At 36.8% G+C, this 21,982-nt stretch overlaps 1 protein-coding gene across 2 annotated transcripts in view; it reads left to right on the forward strand.

Moving 5' to 3' along the window:
- Positions 1-1,734: 1,734 nt before the first annotated feature.
- The window catches only part of RTKN2 (rhotekin 2), a 77,569-nt gene continuing 57,321 nt past the window's right edge, over positions 1,735-21,982 (forward strand). Inside the window, exons 1-3 of one of the 2 annotated variants that reach the window (XM_046654477.1) lie at positions 1,735-1,994; positions 8,389-8,585; positions 19,441-19,499. In XM_046654477.1, the coding sequence (XP_046510433.1) occupies positions 1,935-1,994; positions 8,389-8,585; positions 19,441-19,499 (316 nt within the window). In that variant the 5' untranslated portion in view covers positions 1,735-1,934. The remainder of the gene's footprint in view (positions 1,995-8,388; positions 8,586-19,440; positions 19,500-21,982) is intronic. The other variant, XM_046654478.1, reaches the window with a different exon arrangement.

Raw genomic sequence — 21,982 nt, forward strand, 5'->3', positions numbered from 1 at the left:
TTTATCTTAAGCACTTCCTGGCCACATCCTTTGATGAATAATAAAGAGATAGGGCCACATCATATCTTCCTCTCCAAAGAGAAAGGTCTTTAATAGCAACTGTCCAAACTACAGATAATTACTAAATATGATCTTTCCTAGATCTCTTTCTTCAAGTATTATAAATAAGTGCATCTCCATTTATATAGCCAATAATTACTCATCAGATATTCTTCATTGGTGTCCAATTTAAAATTGGTCGGCTGGTCAATTTTCATGAAACAATGCCTTCTATAAGTATTTTGATCTGAGTCTGAGAGCTGTGTGTGTTATATGGAAATGATACATGTCTGATGATGAGCTCCCTGTGTGTATTTATTTTATGAGTCAGGTACTATACTAGGCTCATGCAGCTCAGTTTGAGTACAGGATAATTATACCACAAAGTGGTAAGCACAAAAGAGGAGTGTGCACTGGGGGAAGGGTACCTAATGACTCTGGAATTCAGATCTGTCTTTGGAGAGAATGAGGTGAACTCCGTGTTGGTAATTTTGAGCTGGACATATTTTCTAATTGTGTGTAAGGATATGGGTCATTCCTAATGACCCATACATTCCTAATGTACCGTCATTCCTAGCTGGGCAGCTTCTAGTATCATGTAGTTCAAAGGGCCTCAAAGACGCAAATTATCCATTTGAGAGTAAGGGCACTCACTATATTTTTAGAAGTACATCTTCAAACCAACTGCTTTAAAAAGGGTCTTGTGGATAACGTGACCATATAATTTAATATCCACTTTGGGACAAGTGCAAGACCAGTGAGACACTGAGACAGATGCAAACAGGGACTGCTTCAAGCAAATAAAAAACCGTCGCCCTGTTTATAGAAGGAAAAGTGTCCAAGGCCTTCTATGAGGTGAGGGTGGACCGGCTGATTTGCTGGACTCCTCCCTCAGAAGAAAAAATATCAGAAGCCAGAGGCTTCCTGTTGCCTTTTCAAGGAGAAGTCAGGCTAGGCCAGGGAGAATGGATTTTAAGCACCTTTCAAGGGCCTGAAATCTTTGGCACCAGAATTTTGATTTTTAAAGATTGTATACTTTCCCACTACGATTAATAACAAAACTCCTTAACGAAAAAGAGTCTTTGTGTTTGTCTTTAGGGACAATGAGAAATGGGTCTCTGGAGAAATAATACCCCATCGTGCTGTCACCTTGGCTGTTGGTGGCCAAAGTAATGAAAGAAGTTTTTTGCAAGAAAGAACAGACTACGTGGGTGAGAGCATCTGGAATTATAAAGAAACATTGGGGGCAAAAGCAAAGACCTTGTGAAATGTGTCACGGTGTCTCACGAGCCTGATCAGTAAGTCCGTGATCTGAGTGACCCCGGGTGACAATGTTGTGCTGTGTGAGAGAGTGAGCGCTGAGAAGAGGGTCACTTGGTTCTCTGGGAGCGAGGCCATGGGCTCGCAGTGACACTGTGTGAGTGAGCTGCCTCCAGGAGCCCAGGGACTGCCCCTTTGACTCAGCCAGCCCCCAAACGCTTTGGGCCGCCTTGGGAGGGATGCAGGCAGAAGGCACCCCGCGCAGAGGGCGTGCCTCAAAAACCACCAGCCTAAACCCTAAGCTAGGTCAGGCGAGCTCAGCGATTGACACTTTCACTACAGCCCCGCCCACTGTGGTGCAGCTCCGCCCACGTCCCAAACTGCCTTAAGTCGGCCCGCCGCTCCCCACTTCCCAGCCCGCAGTGAGAACTCGGGCTCCGCAAACCGGCGCGGGAGGCGCGGGGCACGGGGCGCCCACTGCGCGTGCGCGCGCCAGCTCCCGGCGCCGGGCCCCCTCTCCCTGCGCCCGACTTGGTACGGCCGGGCGGTTGGCGTCCTCCGCGGCTCCAGCCTGCGGCGGGCTTTTCAAATCATACCTTTGGAGGAGTGGCGGCGGCCGGGCTGCGGCGCTGGAGATGGAGGGGCAGACCCTGAGGGGTCCCGAGCTCGGCCTTGCGGGGCTTCCCGCCCAGCAGGTGAGTGAGAGGGGGCCCAGCTTCCAGTCCTCCCGCCGTTGTTTGGTCTTGTCGGGAAAGGCCTCGCTCCGCGTTTCGTCTTCAGCCGCGGCCAGAAACAAAGGGAAGGAGTAGGAGACTGCACTTTTGAGGGGCTAACGGAGCTGGGAAGCCCCCTTCTCGGCCCCCTCCGCCGAAGCCCGATTTCTTAGGGAGGAAACAGGCCGCAATGGGGAAGCGATACCAGCGTCCCGCCGCGCGTTTCCGAGCGCACCTGTCCACTCCTCTGCGCCCCACGGTTTGGACACTGATACTTTGCGAGTGTAGGTGAGGCAGGGGCATGCCCGGGATTTCTAAGAATCTCCCCGAGGCCAGTGCAGGACAGTTTGCTTACTACTGGATTTTATGGAAAGCACGGTTACCGGAGCGATGTCTCCACCCAGCATACCTTGAGGGGGCGGGGTGGATGAACAAACTGCAAACTCTGAACTTTAGAAGTTGGTTTGATAGTGGATTCTTTTTGAATTGGCTAGGAGAGAAGTTTGATGTTTGCTGTTTAGCCATGTAAAATGTGTTAGAAACCTTTTTACTTAATATAGATGTGCATTATTTCTTGGCAAAATCAGTTATTAAAATGTTATACTTTCCACTCTTAACCATAACTTTAGGGTCTTAAAACTGATGTCTTTAGGCTGGATCTTCATTTCCATTTTATTCTCCACCTTCTTTTATCTACTTCTGAAATAGGTTCAACCACATGAAATTGCCAGTTTTGTAGGTCAGAATTGGGAGTGTTAGTTATTTCGTGTGGTCCAACCTATTATCTTTGCTTAGAAACTTGGCAAAACCTTTGCTTGGAAACCTATCATCTTTTCTAGAAGCCTTAGGAACTTCAACAGATACAAAATTGTTAGGAAGTCTTCAATGATACTGGGAAAAATAAAAGCGAGACGTTAAGAATCATTATGCAAAAATGTCCAATACTTTTATTGGTAATTTATGCTGTTTTATGCCAGCATTTTCAAAACTTTCAAACATTTTGGTGTACAGTATTTCTTTTCTGTCCTATCCTGTTGTGTACTTTGGCTGTCCTGATTGTTAACACAATTAACAAAAAATTTCTAGTGAGTTGGCGATCTCTTGAGGTTCTTGTGCGTATCATATAGGTGTTGGTGTAGCTGTTCGAGAATATTTATTGAGCTCTGTGCAGCAGTAATATTTAGGAATGGTACAAAAGAGGCGAGAAGATAGGTCGTGAAAGAAGTTTGGCTACATGGAATGAGAATAAATATTTAAATATACTTAAGGGCTGGATTATTTACATGTGGGAAGGTACAATGCTTAATGATTTAAAAACATTTTTTATTGTGGTCTAAATAGTTTATAACATTGTGAAATTTCAGTTGTACAATAATATTTGTCAAACATCAAATAAATGTTCCTCTGCACCCCTTGTGCCCACCCTCCCCCCACTTCCTCCTGATAACCACTAAATTGTTCTCTTTGTCAGTGTTTGTTTATATTCCACATATGAGTGAAATCATATGGTGTTTGTCTTTGTCTGGCTTATTTCGCTTACCATGATGCCCTCAGGGTACATCCATATGGTTGAGAATGGGAGAATTGTGTCTTTTTTTATGGATGAGTAGTATTCCATTATATATATGTACCACATCTTTATCTGATCATCAGTCGTTGGGTACTTGGGTTGCTTCCGTGTCTTGGCTATTGTGAATAATGCTGCCCTGAACATAGGGGTGCATAAGTCTCTATGTATTGTTGATTTCAAGTTCTTTGGATAAATACCCAGTAGTGGGATAGCTGGGTCGTATGGTAATCTTAATGATTTCTTAGGCAGCAAGAAATTCAAAAGATTGAGTTGTGGAATTCCTTTGGTTTGGATCTTGGAGAAAAATAGCAAAATAGTAATAGGTTGCAACCTAACAGGAGTATTGAGGGTAAGTAAGAGAATTTTACACTTGACTAATGCTGAATTTTTATTTGGTGTACTTCCTTTGAGATTAATGAATCTGCCATCTCATAGGGATAGGAGCAAAGAGTTTGAGGTGGTCGTACACTAGTGAAACACCTCTAGTCAAACTTGGAGTCATCTGTGACTACGCACAGCGTAGAATATTGGTTTTGGAGTCAGATTAAGGTCAAATGCAACTCTGCTTGTTGTGTAACCTTGAATAAGTTACCTGTCTTTTCTAAGTCTCAGTTTCCACACCTGTAGAATGGGTAAAATGCCTATCCCGGAAAGTTGTTGGAATTTGAGAGCCTCTTGAAAGTACTTAGTACAGTAACTGACACTCAGAACATGCTTGAGAGATGGCTATTTTTGTTATTATCTTTTGTCTCATCCTTCTGAGCAATTGGGGTGCCCACCTGCCTTTTTTTACAAATGTGTAAGCTTTTGAAGTCTTAATAAAAAGAAAACTCTAGAAGTAATACTATCTCATTGCAGAAAAGTGAATCTATACAGAAACATGAATTTAAGAATTCTTTCTCCAATTCCATCCCCTGGAATGATCACTGTTAACAATCTCTAGACTTTTTTCTGTACCTAAACAATTCTTAGAATACACACAATTTCTTTTAAAAGAGTGTATACTGTACAGACTCTTCTGCAATCTTCTTTTTCACCTTGGTCTCCTAGCTAACATGGTTTAACCATATCCACACTAAGGCCATTTTCTTTACACTTCCTTTGTGCCATTCTAGCTTTAAAACCTAGTAGTATGTATCTGTTTTCTACATAATCTAGATTTTCACTTTTAAGGCATCTCCCTGTTTCATTTTTAGGCTTGCCCTGTCCATTTATTTTTATTAGCCTGGCTTTAAGTACCTTCCAGATCAGAACAGTGCTGTAGGCTTCTGTTTAACTTGATTGCTAGCCAGGCCTTATTCAGAAAATTGTGGAAGAAATAGCTAGAAGATGGCTCTCCTTGCATTCTCTGCTCTTCCTGGAGACTTGCATTCAGACACTTCTAGGAGGGGTGGGTACGGAGAAACACGCCTTTGTCATGGGTCCTAATCAGTCTTGGCTCTGCCTCTATGGCTGAGCCTGCAGCAGTGAAGACTTTAGCTCCCTACCTTCCTCTTTGAGGTCAGTAAGCATCACCGTTGAATGCTCAATGGGTGCCCTCATTACATGATCATTGTTCTCACTGTGTAAAGCACTAGACATCAACTACTGCCGCAGGTGCGCTTTGCACTCCTTATTAACTAAAGACAAGTCTTTTGACTCCATAAAGCCTTTGTTGGCTAGAGTAGTAGCGTCTGACCAGAGAGGTTTTCTCTGTGTGTAAAGTACAGGCGTGTACTAAAGGAAGTTGCATGGAGAACACAAAACTATTAGCACAATAGCCCTTTTTTTTAAAAGACCCCAATACGTTTAAAAGCATCCATACACTCAACAATTCATCCTACTTGTGTCAGCCCTCCCAGATCCACATCCATTCACCTTAGAGCAGGGGAGGAGGGGTCATACTTCCCTATGTATGTTAATCTGACTCGGTTAGGGATCAGCAAACTACTGTAAAAGGACAGATAGTAAATATTTTTCAGCTTTGATGGCCACACGGTCACTGTTGAAATTAGTCAGCTCTGCCGTTGTAGCTTGAAAATAGCCGTAGACAGTATGAATGGGTGTGACTGTGCTCCAGTACAGCTTTATTTACAAAAGAAGGCACTGGCCGGGGTGTAGTCTGCTGGACCCTGCTCTCACGGATGGAATGCTAATATTAACGTCTGCTAGATATTTCTCATTTCTTTAATGAATATTTAACCTTACAAAGTTTTTTTTTTAAACACTGACTTTACATTTCCTTTCTCTACTATTTCCCAAGCCTCTATAATTTTATGAAGTCTGTATCAAAAAGTGATGAAGAGGGGCTGGCCTGGTGGCACAGCGGTTAAGTTTGTGCGCTCCGCACAACTTAGGCAGCCTGGGGTTCACTGGTTCAGATCCTGGGCGTGGACCTACGCACCACTTCGCAAGCCATGCTTTGGCAGGTGTCCCACATATAAAGTCGGGGAAGATGGGCACAGATGTCGGCTCAGGACTGATCTTCCTCAGCAAAAAGAGGAGGATTGGCAGCAGATGTTAGCTCAGGGCTAATCTTCCTCAAAAAAAAAAAAAGTGATGATGAGAAGACAGTCTTCATTTACAAGATGAAAATCCCAGAAGCCCAAACCAATTCCTTTTAATGTGGCTGTGGCCACCTACTGGTTCCTTAAGGTTGCTGCAGTGTTCCAGATTGCTGTGGAATATTTCAAGTAGTCCAGCAGTGCTTCTCTGCCCTGGTTGCACTTTGAATCACCAGAGGAACTGTAAAAAAAAAAAAAAAAAAAAAAAAAGTGCTCAGGCTCCACCTCCAAAGATCCAGTTGTTTTGGGGTAGGTCATAAGCTTAGTTACTTTTATAAAGCCCTTTGTCTCTGCCCGAGGTGATTCTAATGTGCAGCTGGCTTTCAGAACCACTGCGCTGGTTCAACTGCTGCCTCACTGTAGCATTTAAAAAGCAAAATTGAATTTAATGGCTCCAGATGGTATTTGTTTATATTTGAGTTGTGGGGTAAAGCTATTCATCCCAGCTTCAAGTTGCTCCCTGTGTGCACTCTCCAATGCTAACCAGCCTGCCAGAGTTTATTTCTATAGACATATGGATCACATAGATAATTCTTGTAATTAATTACTAATTACATTAAAGAAGAATTTACTTTGGGTCTGACAAGTCATAAAAAGATAAAATGGAGTGGTTGAAGTTCAGTCATGTTTAAAGAAGGAAAACCAGCAAATGACTACATTTATGTAGTACGCCAGTTTTGAGTTAGACTACAAAAAGAAGGTTTTTATGTGGTGATTACATGATGTAATTACACAAGGTAATTAAACAGATCTGTTTTCTGCATGTGAATAGTACATTTGATTGATTTAGATAGTCAAGTTAAATCATCTACTGCAGTTGCTCTTTTTGGGTAATCTTCATACACTATTGCTCTCCTAAGTTACAGCTTTCCTTTTTGAAGAGATTGTCTTTTTAATATCTGGAAGTTTTGTTATTAGATTCCCTTTACATTTTTTGATATAGATTTTAATCCAATTACAAAGTAAATGATAGCATTCATTTTTTTCCCACAGAAGCCAGGATGACCATTTTATTTTTAGAAATAGATGTACTGGAGCATTATTACATGTTTGTAGTATAGTAAAGAGTATCTGATGATTTATAGTTTTTAAAAAGCCACTGTGAGTTAAATCAGAATAGTATGTTTCAGTTTATAGAATTTTAATATTACACATGAAATTAGTTTATAGGATTAGGCCATTACAAGATCATTGTATGGAATAAAAGACTTTCAGAACTAAAATGATTTGGTAGTTTGATGGTGACTCTTTAAAATAAATATATTCAACTATATTCTAAATGTCTGTTCCAGGTAGCTAAAGCTTCTGGCATTTTCTAAGCCCAGTGCTTTCACTCTGTTGCTTCTGAGATTTTTTTTATGTTTGTTACCATGACAAATAGCCTATTACCTCCCTGCTGCTAAAGCTTAGTTCCTTTATTCAGCATCTGCTCTTTTAGGACGTTTGTCCTTGGTTAATTCAGCGTCATCACCACCTCTTGGTATTTCACAATGGAACTTATATAATATGTACGTGTGCTGTATTGTTTACATTAATTAGTATATGATCATATTAGTTTCTTGAGGCTGCCATAACAAATTACCAAAACTGGGTCGCTTCAAACAACAGAAATTATTCTCTCATAGTTCTGGAGACCAGAAGTCTGAAATCAAGGTGTTCTCCCACTGAAGGCCCTGGGGAAGAATCCTTCCTCACCTTTTCATGCCTCTGGTCCTTGGTGCTTCTTGGCTTGTAGACTCATTACTCCAATGTCTGCCTGCGTCTTCATGTGGAGTTCTCTCTGTGTCTCTGTCTTCACATGGCTTTCCCATAAGGAGCAGTCATTGCATTTAGGGTCCACACTAATCCAGTATGACCTCATCTTAACTAATTACATCTGCAAAACCTTATATCCAAATAAGACCACATTCTGAGGTTCTGGGAGGACAGGAATATTTGGGAGACACTATTCAATCTCGTACAATTATGATAAGAATATGTATATTTCTCATCTTTGTTCTGTTTATTCGGTAGATTATAAAGACTTTCTAATAAAGCAAGAAATTAACGTTTTGCAAAAAAAAAAAGATTAACGTTTTGCAAAGACCATTTTGAAATAGCTATATTTTTAATATACTATCATACATTAAAACTTTGTTACTTTCCCAATATGGTATAAAATTGTAGTGATATCTGGTATATTTTCCATCTATTAGGAGTAAAAAAAATGTAATTTTGGATTTTTGCTATCTTTTAAAATGCTTTTCTCTCTCTCTTTTTTAAGGACTGCTGCATTCAAGAAAAAATAGATTTAGAAATTCGAATGCGGGAAGGAATATGGAAACTCCTTTCTCTGAGCACTCAGAAAGACCAGATTTTGCATGCAGTTAAGAATCTTATGGTGTGCAATGCTCGAATAATGGCTTACACACTGGAGCTACGGAAATTAGAAGAGCAGATTGCAAATCAAACTGGAAGATGGTTAGTAGCATAGTTTACCAGTGGCTTCTAATGTACTTAAATATTTGAATTAAAAACACGATATAATTTAAGCTTGAGGTCAAATATCAAATCACCAAAGCTTTTAAAAAGTCCCTGAAGTAGCCTCTGATATCGTAAACATTTTGACAGCAGAGCTCAGAGTAAACTTACTATTAAGGCGGCACTTTTCACCGGGCAGCTTCGTTGTTAAGTGAAGTGGTTAGGAAGCAAGGATTGAGGGAATATTTTAAGAAGAGGGACTAAAACTGATAATTGAGTATATAGAAATTAAAGTAAAAAAAAAACCTAATTGCTTGAAAATGGTCCAATAAAGAAGATACTGTCTGAGGGTAATGGAAACTTAGATGTAGAGATCGAAATGAATGGGCAGCAAAATTAAAAAGATACAAAACCTTATGAATGAAAGGGAACTTAAAAATCTGCCAGCTTATCCCCTTCATATAGTGAACATAAGTCCCAGAGAGGCAAGTGACTTATTCAAGGACATGTAACTAGCTAGTGACAGAAGCTAATGAGAGGTTACTTAGGATTTTCCAAGTGACTTCTGATCTTTGTTCTCTCTGTCACTCCCTGCTGCCCTTTTGGATCAGGTCTAGGATTTGTTAATGAAATTTATATCCTGTGTTCTGTCACTGCATGCTGCCCTGTTGGATCAGGTCTAGGATTTGTGTGTGAAATTTACATGCTATCCTGTTTATAATGCCAAATCTTATTTGGACCTAAGAATTGATTCAATTTAGTGGTGAGATTTGGTTTCTTTTTTAATATAAATGGTCCTGCATCACCCATTGTTGATCAATCATAAAGCTCTAGCACTAGTGAAAAGTTCCTTTTTAGACATTAGTGGCCGTTGGGCTGTTCATGGTGCATTTCCATTAAATTCTTGAAAACACAGGTCAGAGAAAGAGATTTCTGTAAAAATAAAATAATGATGAGATCATGATATAATAAAGACTTGTGTACAAAGTACCTAATATTTATTAGCTGTATTGCCTTGGGATAGCTATTTAATCTCTTTCCGCCTCAATTCTTTCATTACAGTTGGCATGATAATATTTACATTTTGAAAATTGATTATATAATTAAAAACCTAACGTAGTAACTTCTACATAATTAGTACTCAACAAATGTTGAGTAATTTTCATTATTATTTATCCCTGGCATTATAAAATGAAATTATTCCAGTGTCATAATCTAGAAAAATATTTTTCAGATAGACATACATTCTTTTAAGTCAGTGCTTCTGAAACTGAGTCACATGTATCACTGAGAGTACATGATTATGTGTCAGGAGATATGCAAAGCCATAGAATAAATATGGCATGAATTTTTAAGATAAAGCATGATAAATTTGGAATTGTGGCATGGTTATGGTTATGTTCTCATGGGGATATATGTTCCTTCTCACCAGCATTTATAAGGATATTTTGTCAAGGAGGGGCTGTTTCAGTGGACAAGTTCGAGAAGTACTGGTTTAAGTACAGTGTGGGACTAAACACTCAGTATTATATCATCTCTCAGTTATATGGAATTCCTCTGGGAATCATATCTGCCCTCCGTATTTATAATGCATTGTGAATTGTTCAATGGAAGTTCTTTCAAACTGGCTTCTTTGTTATTTTGACTTGCCTTTATAGTCTTTAAGAACTTCCTTACTTTCTGGCACATAAAGATAACACAGGCTTACCTGGTATTTTCTGTGCCTTCAGACCTAGAATCAGTTATTTCTCTAATGAGTCCAGGTTCCCTTTAATGGTGAGTGGTGTTTTGAAACCAAGATCTGGGCATTAGGTGTACTCATTGTTACTGGGGATCACTGCTTTTATGCCTTTTTGGTGGATGTAGCTTTGGGAGAGACTTTTAAAACAATCATGAGTTTATAATGATCTTTATAGGTTTTTGTTTTCTTGAATTATTTTATTTTATATTTATATCTCTTATGCTGAAAATCTTAATTTCTAAATAATAGTAATATGTTTCCTTATTTGTTTTATACTATGATTATGTAAAATAGTTTCATCATTTTAGTACTAGTGTAATTACTGACAGTAAATGCACCTAGGTAAGTTCAAGATTTCTTTGCAGTTCCTTTCCAACATACAGAAATTATGAAAGTTTTCCAGTATATAGAAAAGTTGAAAGAATTGTACAGTGAAGACCATGTACCCACCACCTAGATTCTACAATTAATATTTTACTGTATTTGCTCTATCCTGTATCTTTCCTTTATTCATCCATCAGTTCATCTTATGTTTTGTGATGCATTTCAAGGAAAGTTCTTTTTGTGTGTGTCTGTGTGTGTGTGTATACATATAAATATATATATACGTTCCTGTAGTTAGTGAATCAGGAGACTACGTTAAAAGTTACTTGATGTAATCTTTTTCTCTCTGTATGGTCATGTTATCAGTTTCATAAACTGAATCATTTGTTACTTGTTTCAGTTCGGGTTTGCCTTTTTTTTACTTCTGAATAAATTATACTTTTTGGATATGTTGTGTTTCTTTTTTCCCAATTCCCAACTAGGAGTACTTGTCTCTACCCCTACTCCAAGAGACAACCACTGTTCTGAATTTTTTCTGCCATAGGTTTTGCCTGTTCTAGAACTTAGTAGAAATGGAATTGTCCATTTGTGCTCTGTTCTTTCCTTCAGCATACTTTTGAGACTCATCATGTAACTTGCATGTGTCATTGATTTGTTCCTCCTGATCGATAAGTAGTATTCCATTGTATGAATGCATCTATTCCCTTCTTCTGCTGTTGACTCTTCTCCACTTTCTTCCTGCTTTTAGTTGCTTGCCGGTCCCTTCAGGCAGTTCTTTTTTGAATAGTTTTTCCAGATTTTATATTTTTTTCTGTGGGAGAGCTTCTCTGATATGAGCTTCTCTAACTTTACCAAAAGATGAATTCATTTTGTTGCATTTTGATCAAATAAATTTTTATTTTTTCTACTTTACGGAATATTTTGATATTTTCTTTCTGACGTCATATTGTCAATTTTCATGAGCTTTTGAAGTCAAATATTCTTTTTCCCACAGTACCAAATTTGATATATATGTTCAGAAGATCTGTTATTGATTGTTTTTAAGGTTTTCTGTAGCCTTGCTTATTTTTTGACCACTTGAACTATCTTGGACTGAAAGAACTAAGTTAAGATTTTTGTGGGGCCGTCCCAGTGGCACAGCGGTTAAGTGCGCACATTCCACTTTGGTGGCCTGGGGTTTGCTGGTTTAGATCCCGGGTGCGGACATGGCACCGCTTGGCAAGCCATGCTGTGGTAGGCGTCCTGTATATAAAGTAGAGGAAGATGGACACAGATGTGAGCTCAGGGCCAGTCTTCCTCAGCAAAAAGAGGAGGATTGGCGGCAGATGTTAGCTCAGGGCTAATCTTCCTCAAAAAAAAAAAAAAAAGGATTTTTGTTATTAAGGCTCTGCTGTCTTATCCTTGTATATCCTGTACTTTTTCTTTTATGAAACATTTGGTACTTTAGTACTTGTTATATTTTCATCGTCATCTGCAGCCTTTAGCATTGTACAGTTTCCTTTTGTTGTTGTTGTCTCATAATGCTTTTGGACCTGAGTTCTACAGTTGCCTGATAACAAGATCCTATCCTCTGCTTTCTTATTGTTTGCATTTGTTTGGTATATCTTTGTCCATCTCTTTATTTTAGCCTGTCTGAATCACTTTGTTGAAGGTGTGTTTCTTTTTTTTTTTTTGAAAGATTGGTACCTGAGCTAACATCTGTTGCCAGTCATCATCATCCTCTTTTTTTTTCTTCTTCTCCCTAAAGCCCCCCAGTACATAGTTGTATATTCTAGTTGTGGGTCCTTCTGGCTCTGCTGTGTGGGATGCTGTGTCACCATGGCTTGATGAGCGGTGCTAGGTCCACGCCTAGGATTCAAACTGGTGAAACCCTGGGCTGCCGAAGCAGAGCACATAAACTTAACTATTTGGCCACGGGGCCAGCTCCAGAAGATGTGTTTCTTGTATTCATCCCCAAATTGGGTTTTACATTATGAGCCTATCTGAAAATCCTTTTACTAGAGGAGTTAAGCCTATTTACTTTTATATTACTGATATGGTTGGTTTCAGCTTTGTCATATTCTTTTATATTAAGTTATGTGTATTATATTATAATTATGGTTTGTCTTTTACCATGTGGTCTATTTTCTTTGCTCTTTTTAAATTTTTTTTTTAAGTAGAGTTTTATTGGTCATAGTACTTTCTAGAACTTTATATTTTAAAACTATGTACTAATAACTTTATAATGACCTTAGCTCTTTTTTTCCTTACTTAGGCTTTTACTCTTTTGTTTTTCTGCTTTAAATGTTTTGTTTTGTTCCCACTTGTTATCTGTGTGGAGATCAATGAACTTATCCTACTTTCCCATTTCTTCCTTCTCTACTTTGCTACCTTTTTCTTTTTTTTTTACCCTCCCCAAAGTCCCAGCGCGTAGCTGTCAGTCCTCCTAGTCCTTCTGTGTGAGCTCTCCCCACAGCATGGCCACTGACACGTGAATGGTGTGGTTCTGCACCCTGGAGCCAGGTCTAGGCCGTTGAAGAGGAGCACACTGAACTTTAACCACTAAGCCATCAGGGCTGGCTCTACCTTTTTTTCTAGGTTGTATTATTTCTCCTTTGGTGGAGTGGATAGTATTCACATACTAATCTTGTACTTGTGTCTCCACCTTTGTTTTAGTCTTTGATCGGCAATTAAGTATGGATTCACTACCTATCCTTTTGTTGTACTTTTCAAAATCATCTCTTGCTTGGAGGGAGCTCATGAACTAGTAGAGTCCTCAACATGAGTACAGTTTTCTTCACATTCTTGCATGTTTAAAGTGCTTTTCTTCAGTTTTGGTACTTAAAGGGCATCTTGGCTGGATACAAAATCATTGGCCAGCACTTTATTTCTTTGAGTTTCTTGAAAACCTTGCTCCATTCTTGTCTTGTTATCAACAAATCTAATGTCTAATTTTTTTTCTTTTTAAACGACTGATTGTATTCCTTTGTAAATGACTTAGTCTTTTTGTCTGGAGGCTGAAAATACTTTTCTGTATCTTAAAGTCCAATAATATTACTGGGATATGTCTAAGACTGAGCATTTTTGCTTGCATAAGACCCTTTCAATATGTAGATTCAGTTCTTCTACTTTCAGAAAGTTTTCCCAGAGTTAAAGCCCCCAAAATAAAGCATTTATGTGGTATTTTTTTTCCTGAGGAAGATTGACCCTGAGCTACATCTGTTACTGATCTTCCTCTTTTTGCTTGAGGAAGATTGTCACTGAGCTAACATCTGTGCCAGTCTTCCTCTACTTTGTATGTGGGACACCACCACAGTGTGGCTTGATGAACGGTGTGTAGGTCCACACCAGAGATCCAAACCCACGAACCCTGGGCCACTGAAGCCAAGTCTGCAGACTTAACCACTACGCCACTGGATGGCCCCAATAAAACATTGATTTTATCTCACTATTTTGTTTCTCTTATTTAAGGACTCCAGTTGCACTTAAATTGGATCTTCTTTGCCTATCTTCAATGTCTATCACTTTCTCTTTGATGTTTTTAAACCCTTTATTTCATTTTTGTTCTTTTGCTTCTTTTCATCCTCATCCACTATGTCTCTTAGTGTACTCTCAGTTTTATCTCTTCATCCTTGGGCACCTTGTATTTTACTCTTCATTTCAGAAATGATTTTGTTTTTTCTGATTTCTTTCCTTGTTCTTTCCTCTCATTTTTTCTTCTTTTTGTCTATTTACCTGTTGTTTGTCCTTTACTAGTCTGAAAGTTTAGATTTCAGATCTCTGGTTTCCTTCATATTTGCAATAGCTTATTTAACTGCAGTTAATTCATTTTGGAGTATCGTGTTACAATTTTGTTATTTTATATTTTTCAGAGAGTGGTTGGTAGAGTATTTTTATCAGCTAAAGCATTTTGATTCTTTCTACTTTCATTTTATAGTACCTTTCTATGGATGTCTGGGTCCTTTTTTTGTCCCTAGTGAAATATATAGGATGTAGGATTTTCCTGGGCCAAGTGATGAGGAAGTAGGTAGAAGAGCTTCTTGATTTCTTAGTTCAAGAGTGTTTTCTATTATTGGAACTGTGAACAGCTGCTTCTTTAATAAATGGTGCCTTTTGGGATGTTAGTAGGTTGGTTTTATGATTGTTTGATACTATTCTGTTTCTTGGGATTTTTAGTTTCAATTGCTTTCTTCTTTTTGTTTTTCCATGGCCAAGCTTTCAGAGTTTACCTCCCACATTGTGTGTGTCTCTTTTCCACAAGACTAACTTATTCTGAACCAGAATTCTTTTGGAGCCCCTTCCTGTCTACTCCCCAGGAACCAATGCTATGGTATCCACCAAGTCTTATATCCATTCTCTTTTCTCCTGGAGGAGAACACAAGCTGATATTATTTGTGTTTTGCAATGCATACCTGACTCTTTACTTGGGTAAGGCCTTCAGGAGCTGGCTTTGATGGTTTCAATAGTTAATTTCCCCACTTACATGTAAATTGAAGTCTCTGTTTTCCAGTTATCCTGTAAGTGTGGGATATAGATGATTTTATTCGCTTTCCTTGTTGACCTGAAAGCTTTTGTAGGATGCCTGAAGAGATTCTGATTTGGGTAGTTACCATTATTTTGCAGGAACTGGGAAGTCATACTCTGATCAGTTTAACAAATGCTTTAAAGGTGCAAATGTGTGTCTTCCACATAAGCTCCAAGTTAAATACTGAGGACAAAAATATAAATATAGTCAGCCTTTCCTATCCGCAGATTCTGCATCTGTGGATTCAGTAACCCATAAATTGAAAGGTCTGTGATGGTTGCCTTGGTACTGAACATGTACCGACTTTTTTCCCTGTCATTATTCCCTAAACAACACAGCATAACAAGTATTTACATAGCATTTACATTGTGTTAGCTATTATAAGTAATTTAGAGATTATTTAAAGTATATAGGAGGATGTGCATGGATTATATGTGAATACTATGCCATTTTATATAAGATACTTGAGCATCCTTGCATTTTAGTATCCTTGGGGGATCCTGGAACCAATCCTTAGTGGCTACCTAGGGACGAGTGTACTCACAAAGTAATCTTTGTATTTGTGTAACATTTTAAGAATGGTATAGAATACATATAAAATATTGTTTCATTTAGAAGCTAAGGTAGGAAGATATTTCCCCCCTTTTACAGATGAGAATACTGAGGCTAAGAGGTTAAGAGCAACTCTTTAACATAAATAGTTATTGATGGGTAAGAGTCAAACCTAAAACTTTAGCCTAAATCTACTAAATCTACTGCCTGCTCCATCAAAATGACCATCTCCTATTTCACTTCATTCAGTATTCACTAAGTATTTATTGAGTGCCTTAGAACGCACTGAGCTGTATACCAGGCACTGGTGATTCAACAGTGAACAAAATAGACCAAAAAAAAATCCCTATGCTTAGAACTTACATTTTAACAATGATATTCTCCCCTGCCCCAGCCTGTCAATCTCTCTCTTGTCTTAACTTCTGAGATACTTTATTTGGCTTTGTAAAGATAATACTAGTCAAAGTCATTTATAGGACCTAATTATGTCTATTATTCAACAGAATTATGATTTTTAATAATGCCATAATAACAATATAGTTTCTTATTCTCCAGTTGCCTAGTTTATTGCTTATATACTATAACTTTAAAAAAAGAAAAGAAAAAATATAGGTTACAAGTGAAAATTGTATACTCCAGGTATTTCTACAATAAAACATGGTATGGTAAAGGCATTATTGATTTTATTTTTAAAACTTTATGTTGTTTGTTGTCTGTTGAAAAGAGTTTGTTAGGTCAAGGTTTGAAAGAGAAAGCTCATCTTCCCAATATAAGATACTTATGACGGTATTAATTTTGTACCACATAGTTTTAGGATGGTTTAAAATTCCATGTTAAGCATTTCTGAGTGTTTTAGTTCTCACTTATTTGCATAAAAGGTGAAGGATGTTATAACCTGCTTTCAAATAACAGAATCTCATTTAGAATGCTTTTAGTACTTCATTAAGAAAATATAAAATACTTTCATTGTTATGCTGTTTCTCATTATAGCTTGTTAATTTTGGCAAAGAAATGCTATTTTAAATTCTCATATGGAACAATATTGAATTAGATAATCTATATTTACTCAGTCAATTTTAATACAGATTTTTGAGCAACAAAGTGGCTGATTGGCACCCTCTGTTGGTCATTTTATTTACCTACAGGAAGAAATAAAATTAATAAAACAAAGTTAAAAGTTTGTCTTTTATACTTTTATGTTTTCTTTTAAATTAGCATTTATAAATCTCACCAAAATAGTACTCTAAGCTGGGTTCATGAGAATAAGATACACTGTTATTTAGCTATGCTTTTGTTTGGATAATTTTGTGGTTATTTCTTTTTCCTCAGGCTGGCTCACTAATTGTAGCGTTTAGAATTGGCATTAACATTGCAGATTTTCAAACAAGTATTTATTTAACTGTAGCAAACTATTAGCTACAGTAGCACGTTATTAAACAGATAATGTTTAACAATTTTATTGTCAATTTGGGTTAATTAGAAAAACATCACATTTTAGCACCCTAAATAACAGTTTGAGGAGTTATTTGAATTGAAAATAATTCAAGCTTCAGAAAAATCAGGCTGAATTACTTCAGTTCATCTCTCATTTTTTCAAAGACAGACTTAATTCTGTATGATTATATGTTTAATTGGATTTATATTATAGTTTGATAATATTTGTATATAATAAGTTTCTTGACTGGTCCTGGAAATCCTTTGCAAATAATTTATAATTACAGAGAAGGAAACTGTACTCTGCCAGGTAGTTGCATAGTTTGGAGGGGAAATTTTTTTTTTTTGGTAAATATTCAGCAAGTTTGCTTTTGGTGGTTCTAATATTTCAGAATTTCACTTGCCTGCCAAAGTCTCAAGTTTAATCCAATTTAATAATACCTAATGAATCTCAACTTTAGCATAATCTATGACCTATTCCATAATACTCAAATTACTCACCATATTAGAACTTCCTTGTATTTTTTCAGTGAAGTAAGTATTTTAAGAATTTGTATTATGCATTACTCATATAGAAGGTGTTTTTAGAAATATTACTTACAAATGCCAACCAACTGTGTTTATATTGTATTTCTTGTGCCAATTTGAGGAAATTCAAATTTGTGTTTGATTTCTAGTGAGTCTTTTAAGTGTATTATTTTCACCAAAATATAGTAGACTATTCAACTGAACTTTTTACTCTGATGAACTAATAAGCAAGCTACTGTTCTCCAACATGACAAACTAAACTTGAGTATAAAATATTGTACTTGACTCTTTTTTGAATTTATGATTGAATGTAACATTATTTTGAAATAATCAATGAGTACTTTTATTTTTCACTGAGTAAATTCCCTATTTTAACTTAAATACCACTATGACCATAAACTAATTAGATAGGATTCTGAGAATTTATGGCTTTAAGTTTACTACATTACTTTAATTATAACTCGTGTGCGATTCTGTAAATACCATATTAATGTCCCATATAACGTTATCAACTTAAGTATGTAAGTAAATTACTTTAGCTAATTTGGGGTATATTTCGCCTATAATACTTGTGTGTTTAACCCAGTAAGGGAGTACAAAAAAGTAGGCTGATATAGTTTGTTTTCAAATTTGGACACATGATATTGAATACGTATGAGATCTTTTTAACAAACCTACTGAAATGCAATGAGGTGGTGTCATACTCTTCTGAAAATTAGATAGATAAACTTCAAACTCCCACCCAGTCTTTCTCCAAAGCCCTCTTAGAATCAAACAGTATTCAAATGAAAAGTTTCTATCTTATCACATATTTGAAGTACCTAATTAAATTAACCAACAGTAAATTAGCTAACCAGATTAAATAAAGACCAAAAAAGGTTTAAAGAAGAATACTCTTGGAAATATTACGCTAGAAATGGAATGCTAATGTCTAAATGCAGCTTATTAGGAAATAGGATATTGGAGAAATACTGAAGGATGGGATTGATTTGGTCTAGGAGGAGATAACTGTTTTGGAAGATTTTTTTTATGGTAATAGTATATTCTAAAGTCAAATCTGGAAGTGTCTTATATCCCAAGAATTTCCTTTGAGATTTTTTCTATTGTCATGATAATATTTTCCTCTCCACATTTTATTCTCTCTACAGAGCCACTCCCTTCCTTTCCCACCTTAGGTAATTTATTGTTTTAGTTTATGCTTAGCTTTTTGGAATTTGAAAGAAATGAAACATGATATTACCGCATATAAATATGTAGCAGAGAGTAACTTTTGACATTTTTTAGATTTTATGAGGACAAGGTACTCCTAGGCAGGAAGTTCATGATTGGAAAGTTCATTAGCTCTTTCAGGCAACTATAATCTGGGAAACTAGCAATGTAATTTATGAAATGGTGATCCAGGATGTTAATAGATCCTGGGACCTGGACAAGTATTGTACATCTTGTTTATAAATGTAGGTGACCATGAAATTTCATTGTAGAGTAAACCAGTATATAATCATCAGGGAATGTAAAGCTTATATGAAAAATCAAAGAGAATGGCTAATTATATTTCTCTTAGAGCCAGTTAACTATTGACTAAACATCTTCAAGTTTGACTAGTTGTTGACGAAACATCTTAAAGTTTGAGTCAAGCAATTTATATTAATTGGAAATCATTATTATTCATGGATATATGTTTGTTTTTAATATTTAGGCATTTGTGAAAGATTCTTAAAATAATTGCTTATTAGAAAAGATCTTTTTTTCATTAGGTTTTTTCCTTTTGACAGTGATGCGAATTTTGAAAGTGAGGAACGAACAGCATGTAAAGGAAAGATTGCCATATCAGGTATGTTATAGATGGATCGTTTTTATATTGCTGAATAAAGTCTATAAGGCAAGTTTCTAGAGTTGGTGGGTTTTCTTAATTCCCTGTGTCCATTCTCTTCCTTCCTTTTGTTTTGTGTACCTCTATCAGAATATTTATTCTAAAACACTTTTTTCATCATTATGCTCTTCATTTGTATAGAATTTTACAGTTTGGGAGAACTGTTTCATATACATTACATATGATATGCAGTTTTCTTCTCAGTGCAGCTTTGTGAAATAAGCAGGGTAGTTCTCTTTTCTACAAACTCAGAGGTTAAAGGACTTCCTGTAAGTGGTTGAGCTGGGCTGCAAACTCAAGTCTTTTGACTCTCCATTCCTTTCCTGCTGAGAAGTTTCAATAATGTTTTTAATGTCTAGGCTAGAAGTTCCATGAGGGTTGGAACTATGTTTATTTTGTTCATCACTATATACCCAGAAGCCAACACAGTGCGTGCACATAGTAATTGCTCAGCGAAAGTTGATTGGATGGATGACTGTTCTTCATTGCCTGTAGGAGAAAGACCAAACTGTTCCCCCCAGAGTTTTCCATTCTGACCCAGCTATTTTTCCAGCCATTATCTTCCACTACTCCTATACATAAACTGTCTGCTTTAGCAAGACATTTCTCTCCCTGTTCTGTCAACACACCCCATGCTTCTTACACCCAATTAGCTTTTGAAATAACAATATTACTTTCAGGGTCTATAAAGCCTTCTCTGTTATCATTCCAGCTAGAAATGAGATTTCCCTTCTCTGAATTCCTGATGCAGTTAGAAGACCCTTTACCACTAGATGGCACTTTTGCTGTGTTGTCTCAGTTTCTCCAAAGTGTTAAGGAAGCTAAAGACAATGGCTTGGAGATGCCACTGATTGAAGTGAATACGTGGCTGACTCGGGTATACACTAGTTAGAGAATGCACCTTTTACAAATCTTATCTCATAAGTACATTTTGGAAACAACAGACCTCCATCAGTCCTTAAGTAATAGCTAGGTTGTTTCGTTGACCAAAAGCCCTGTTCTCTTAGCTCCAGGGAGCCTGCTGCTGCATTTCAGGCCCTCTCACCCAAGGAACTGTTTTTAAAAATGTCTCTATGGATAAACAAAAATTCTCATACAGGAAGGCTAGACCTGAATTTTACATAGGACATATTGTCCTAAATCAGAGGAATTGCCCTCAGCAAAAAGATTCTTCAGAAAAATAACTGGACTATATAAAACTCTGTTGCTTGTTTTGTAGTTATTTATATTCATGTTTTTATCTTCCCAGTTATAAGACTGAAATAAAAATTAAAAAATGTTTTTTATCTTATATCCTTTTGATGCCACACATAGTACTTTTACATAGTAGTTGTTCACTGTGTTCAATAGATTTTAATGTGAAGAAATTATAGATCTTTAAAGGAGATTTTCTAAAAATACTTAAACATAATCCTTCGTTTCTTTCTTCTGAGGTAGTACCACTCAGTACACAAATGGAATATGTTAACTTGCTGTTGAAGACTCAAATGACGTGATAGAGTTAATAACATCTATTGTCATTTCTTAACAGTTTATTGACTGCAGCAATTCATGAAATTAGCATTAACTGTACATTTAGAAGAGTCCTTAAGTAAAAGCATTTAAAGTAAGAGAAAACAATTTTCCTGACCACAAAATACTCAAGTGTAGAAATTAAGCTTATTTCTGCATGTGTTCTTTCTTTCCAAAAGATAATTTTAAATTAAGGAACTGAAAGTCTCAGAAAATGGGATACATATGTAATTTTGTTTCATCTTTGCTTAGACTTAATTATATCTTGTCTGTGTATTTGTAAAAAATAAAAACACAAAGGAAATTAAAAACGAATTCACCTTTATAAGTCCATTTTCTTTTGATGATGGGATGAAAATGTGACTTGTTTTGATCAAAATGAATATTTGCAACAAAATTTCATAATGTTGAAAAAAATTTCATAATGTTTCTGAGAGTACATTGATCGCCAGGAGATACCTGGTTTTCCATTTCCAGCTTCACCACTCAAGGATCAGATCTTTATAAAAGTAAAAAGAATAATTGAGATTTATCCTGATTATTTCTGCTAAACACCAAATGATTGCATCGTGATAATTGTCTCAGCTTATTCATTGACTGTTAATTCAATGACCAAAGCCAAATCAGTTCACAAAAGTGCCTCAGTTCTCCCTTTTGAAAATGATAGACTTCTAGGACCTAATATCATCAAGTTCGCCATCCTATTATGGCTATTTCAGTTTACCATTAAAATGTCAGTGAAGACCAAAAAAAAACAAGACAAAGGTAAGAGTGCTGTAAACTAAAACTGAGTCAAGCATTTACTAGAATCTGGAAGGAATTTGTACTATTTGAAACTGAATTAAGAAACATAGCCAGTGGGTTACACATCCTTTGCCATCTGAACAGTACATGACCACTTGGGAAAAAGATGAGAAATGTCCACCTTCTCC

This window comes from Equus quagga, chromosome 2 (assembly GCF_021613505.1).
Source record: "Equus quagga isolate Etosha38 chromosome 2, UCLA_HA_Equagga_1.0, whole genome shotgun sequence".
In the NCBI taxonomy this organism is placed as follows: Eukaryota; Metazoa; Chordata; class Mammalia; order Perissodactyla; family Equidae; genus Equus; species Equus quagga.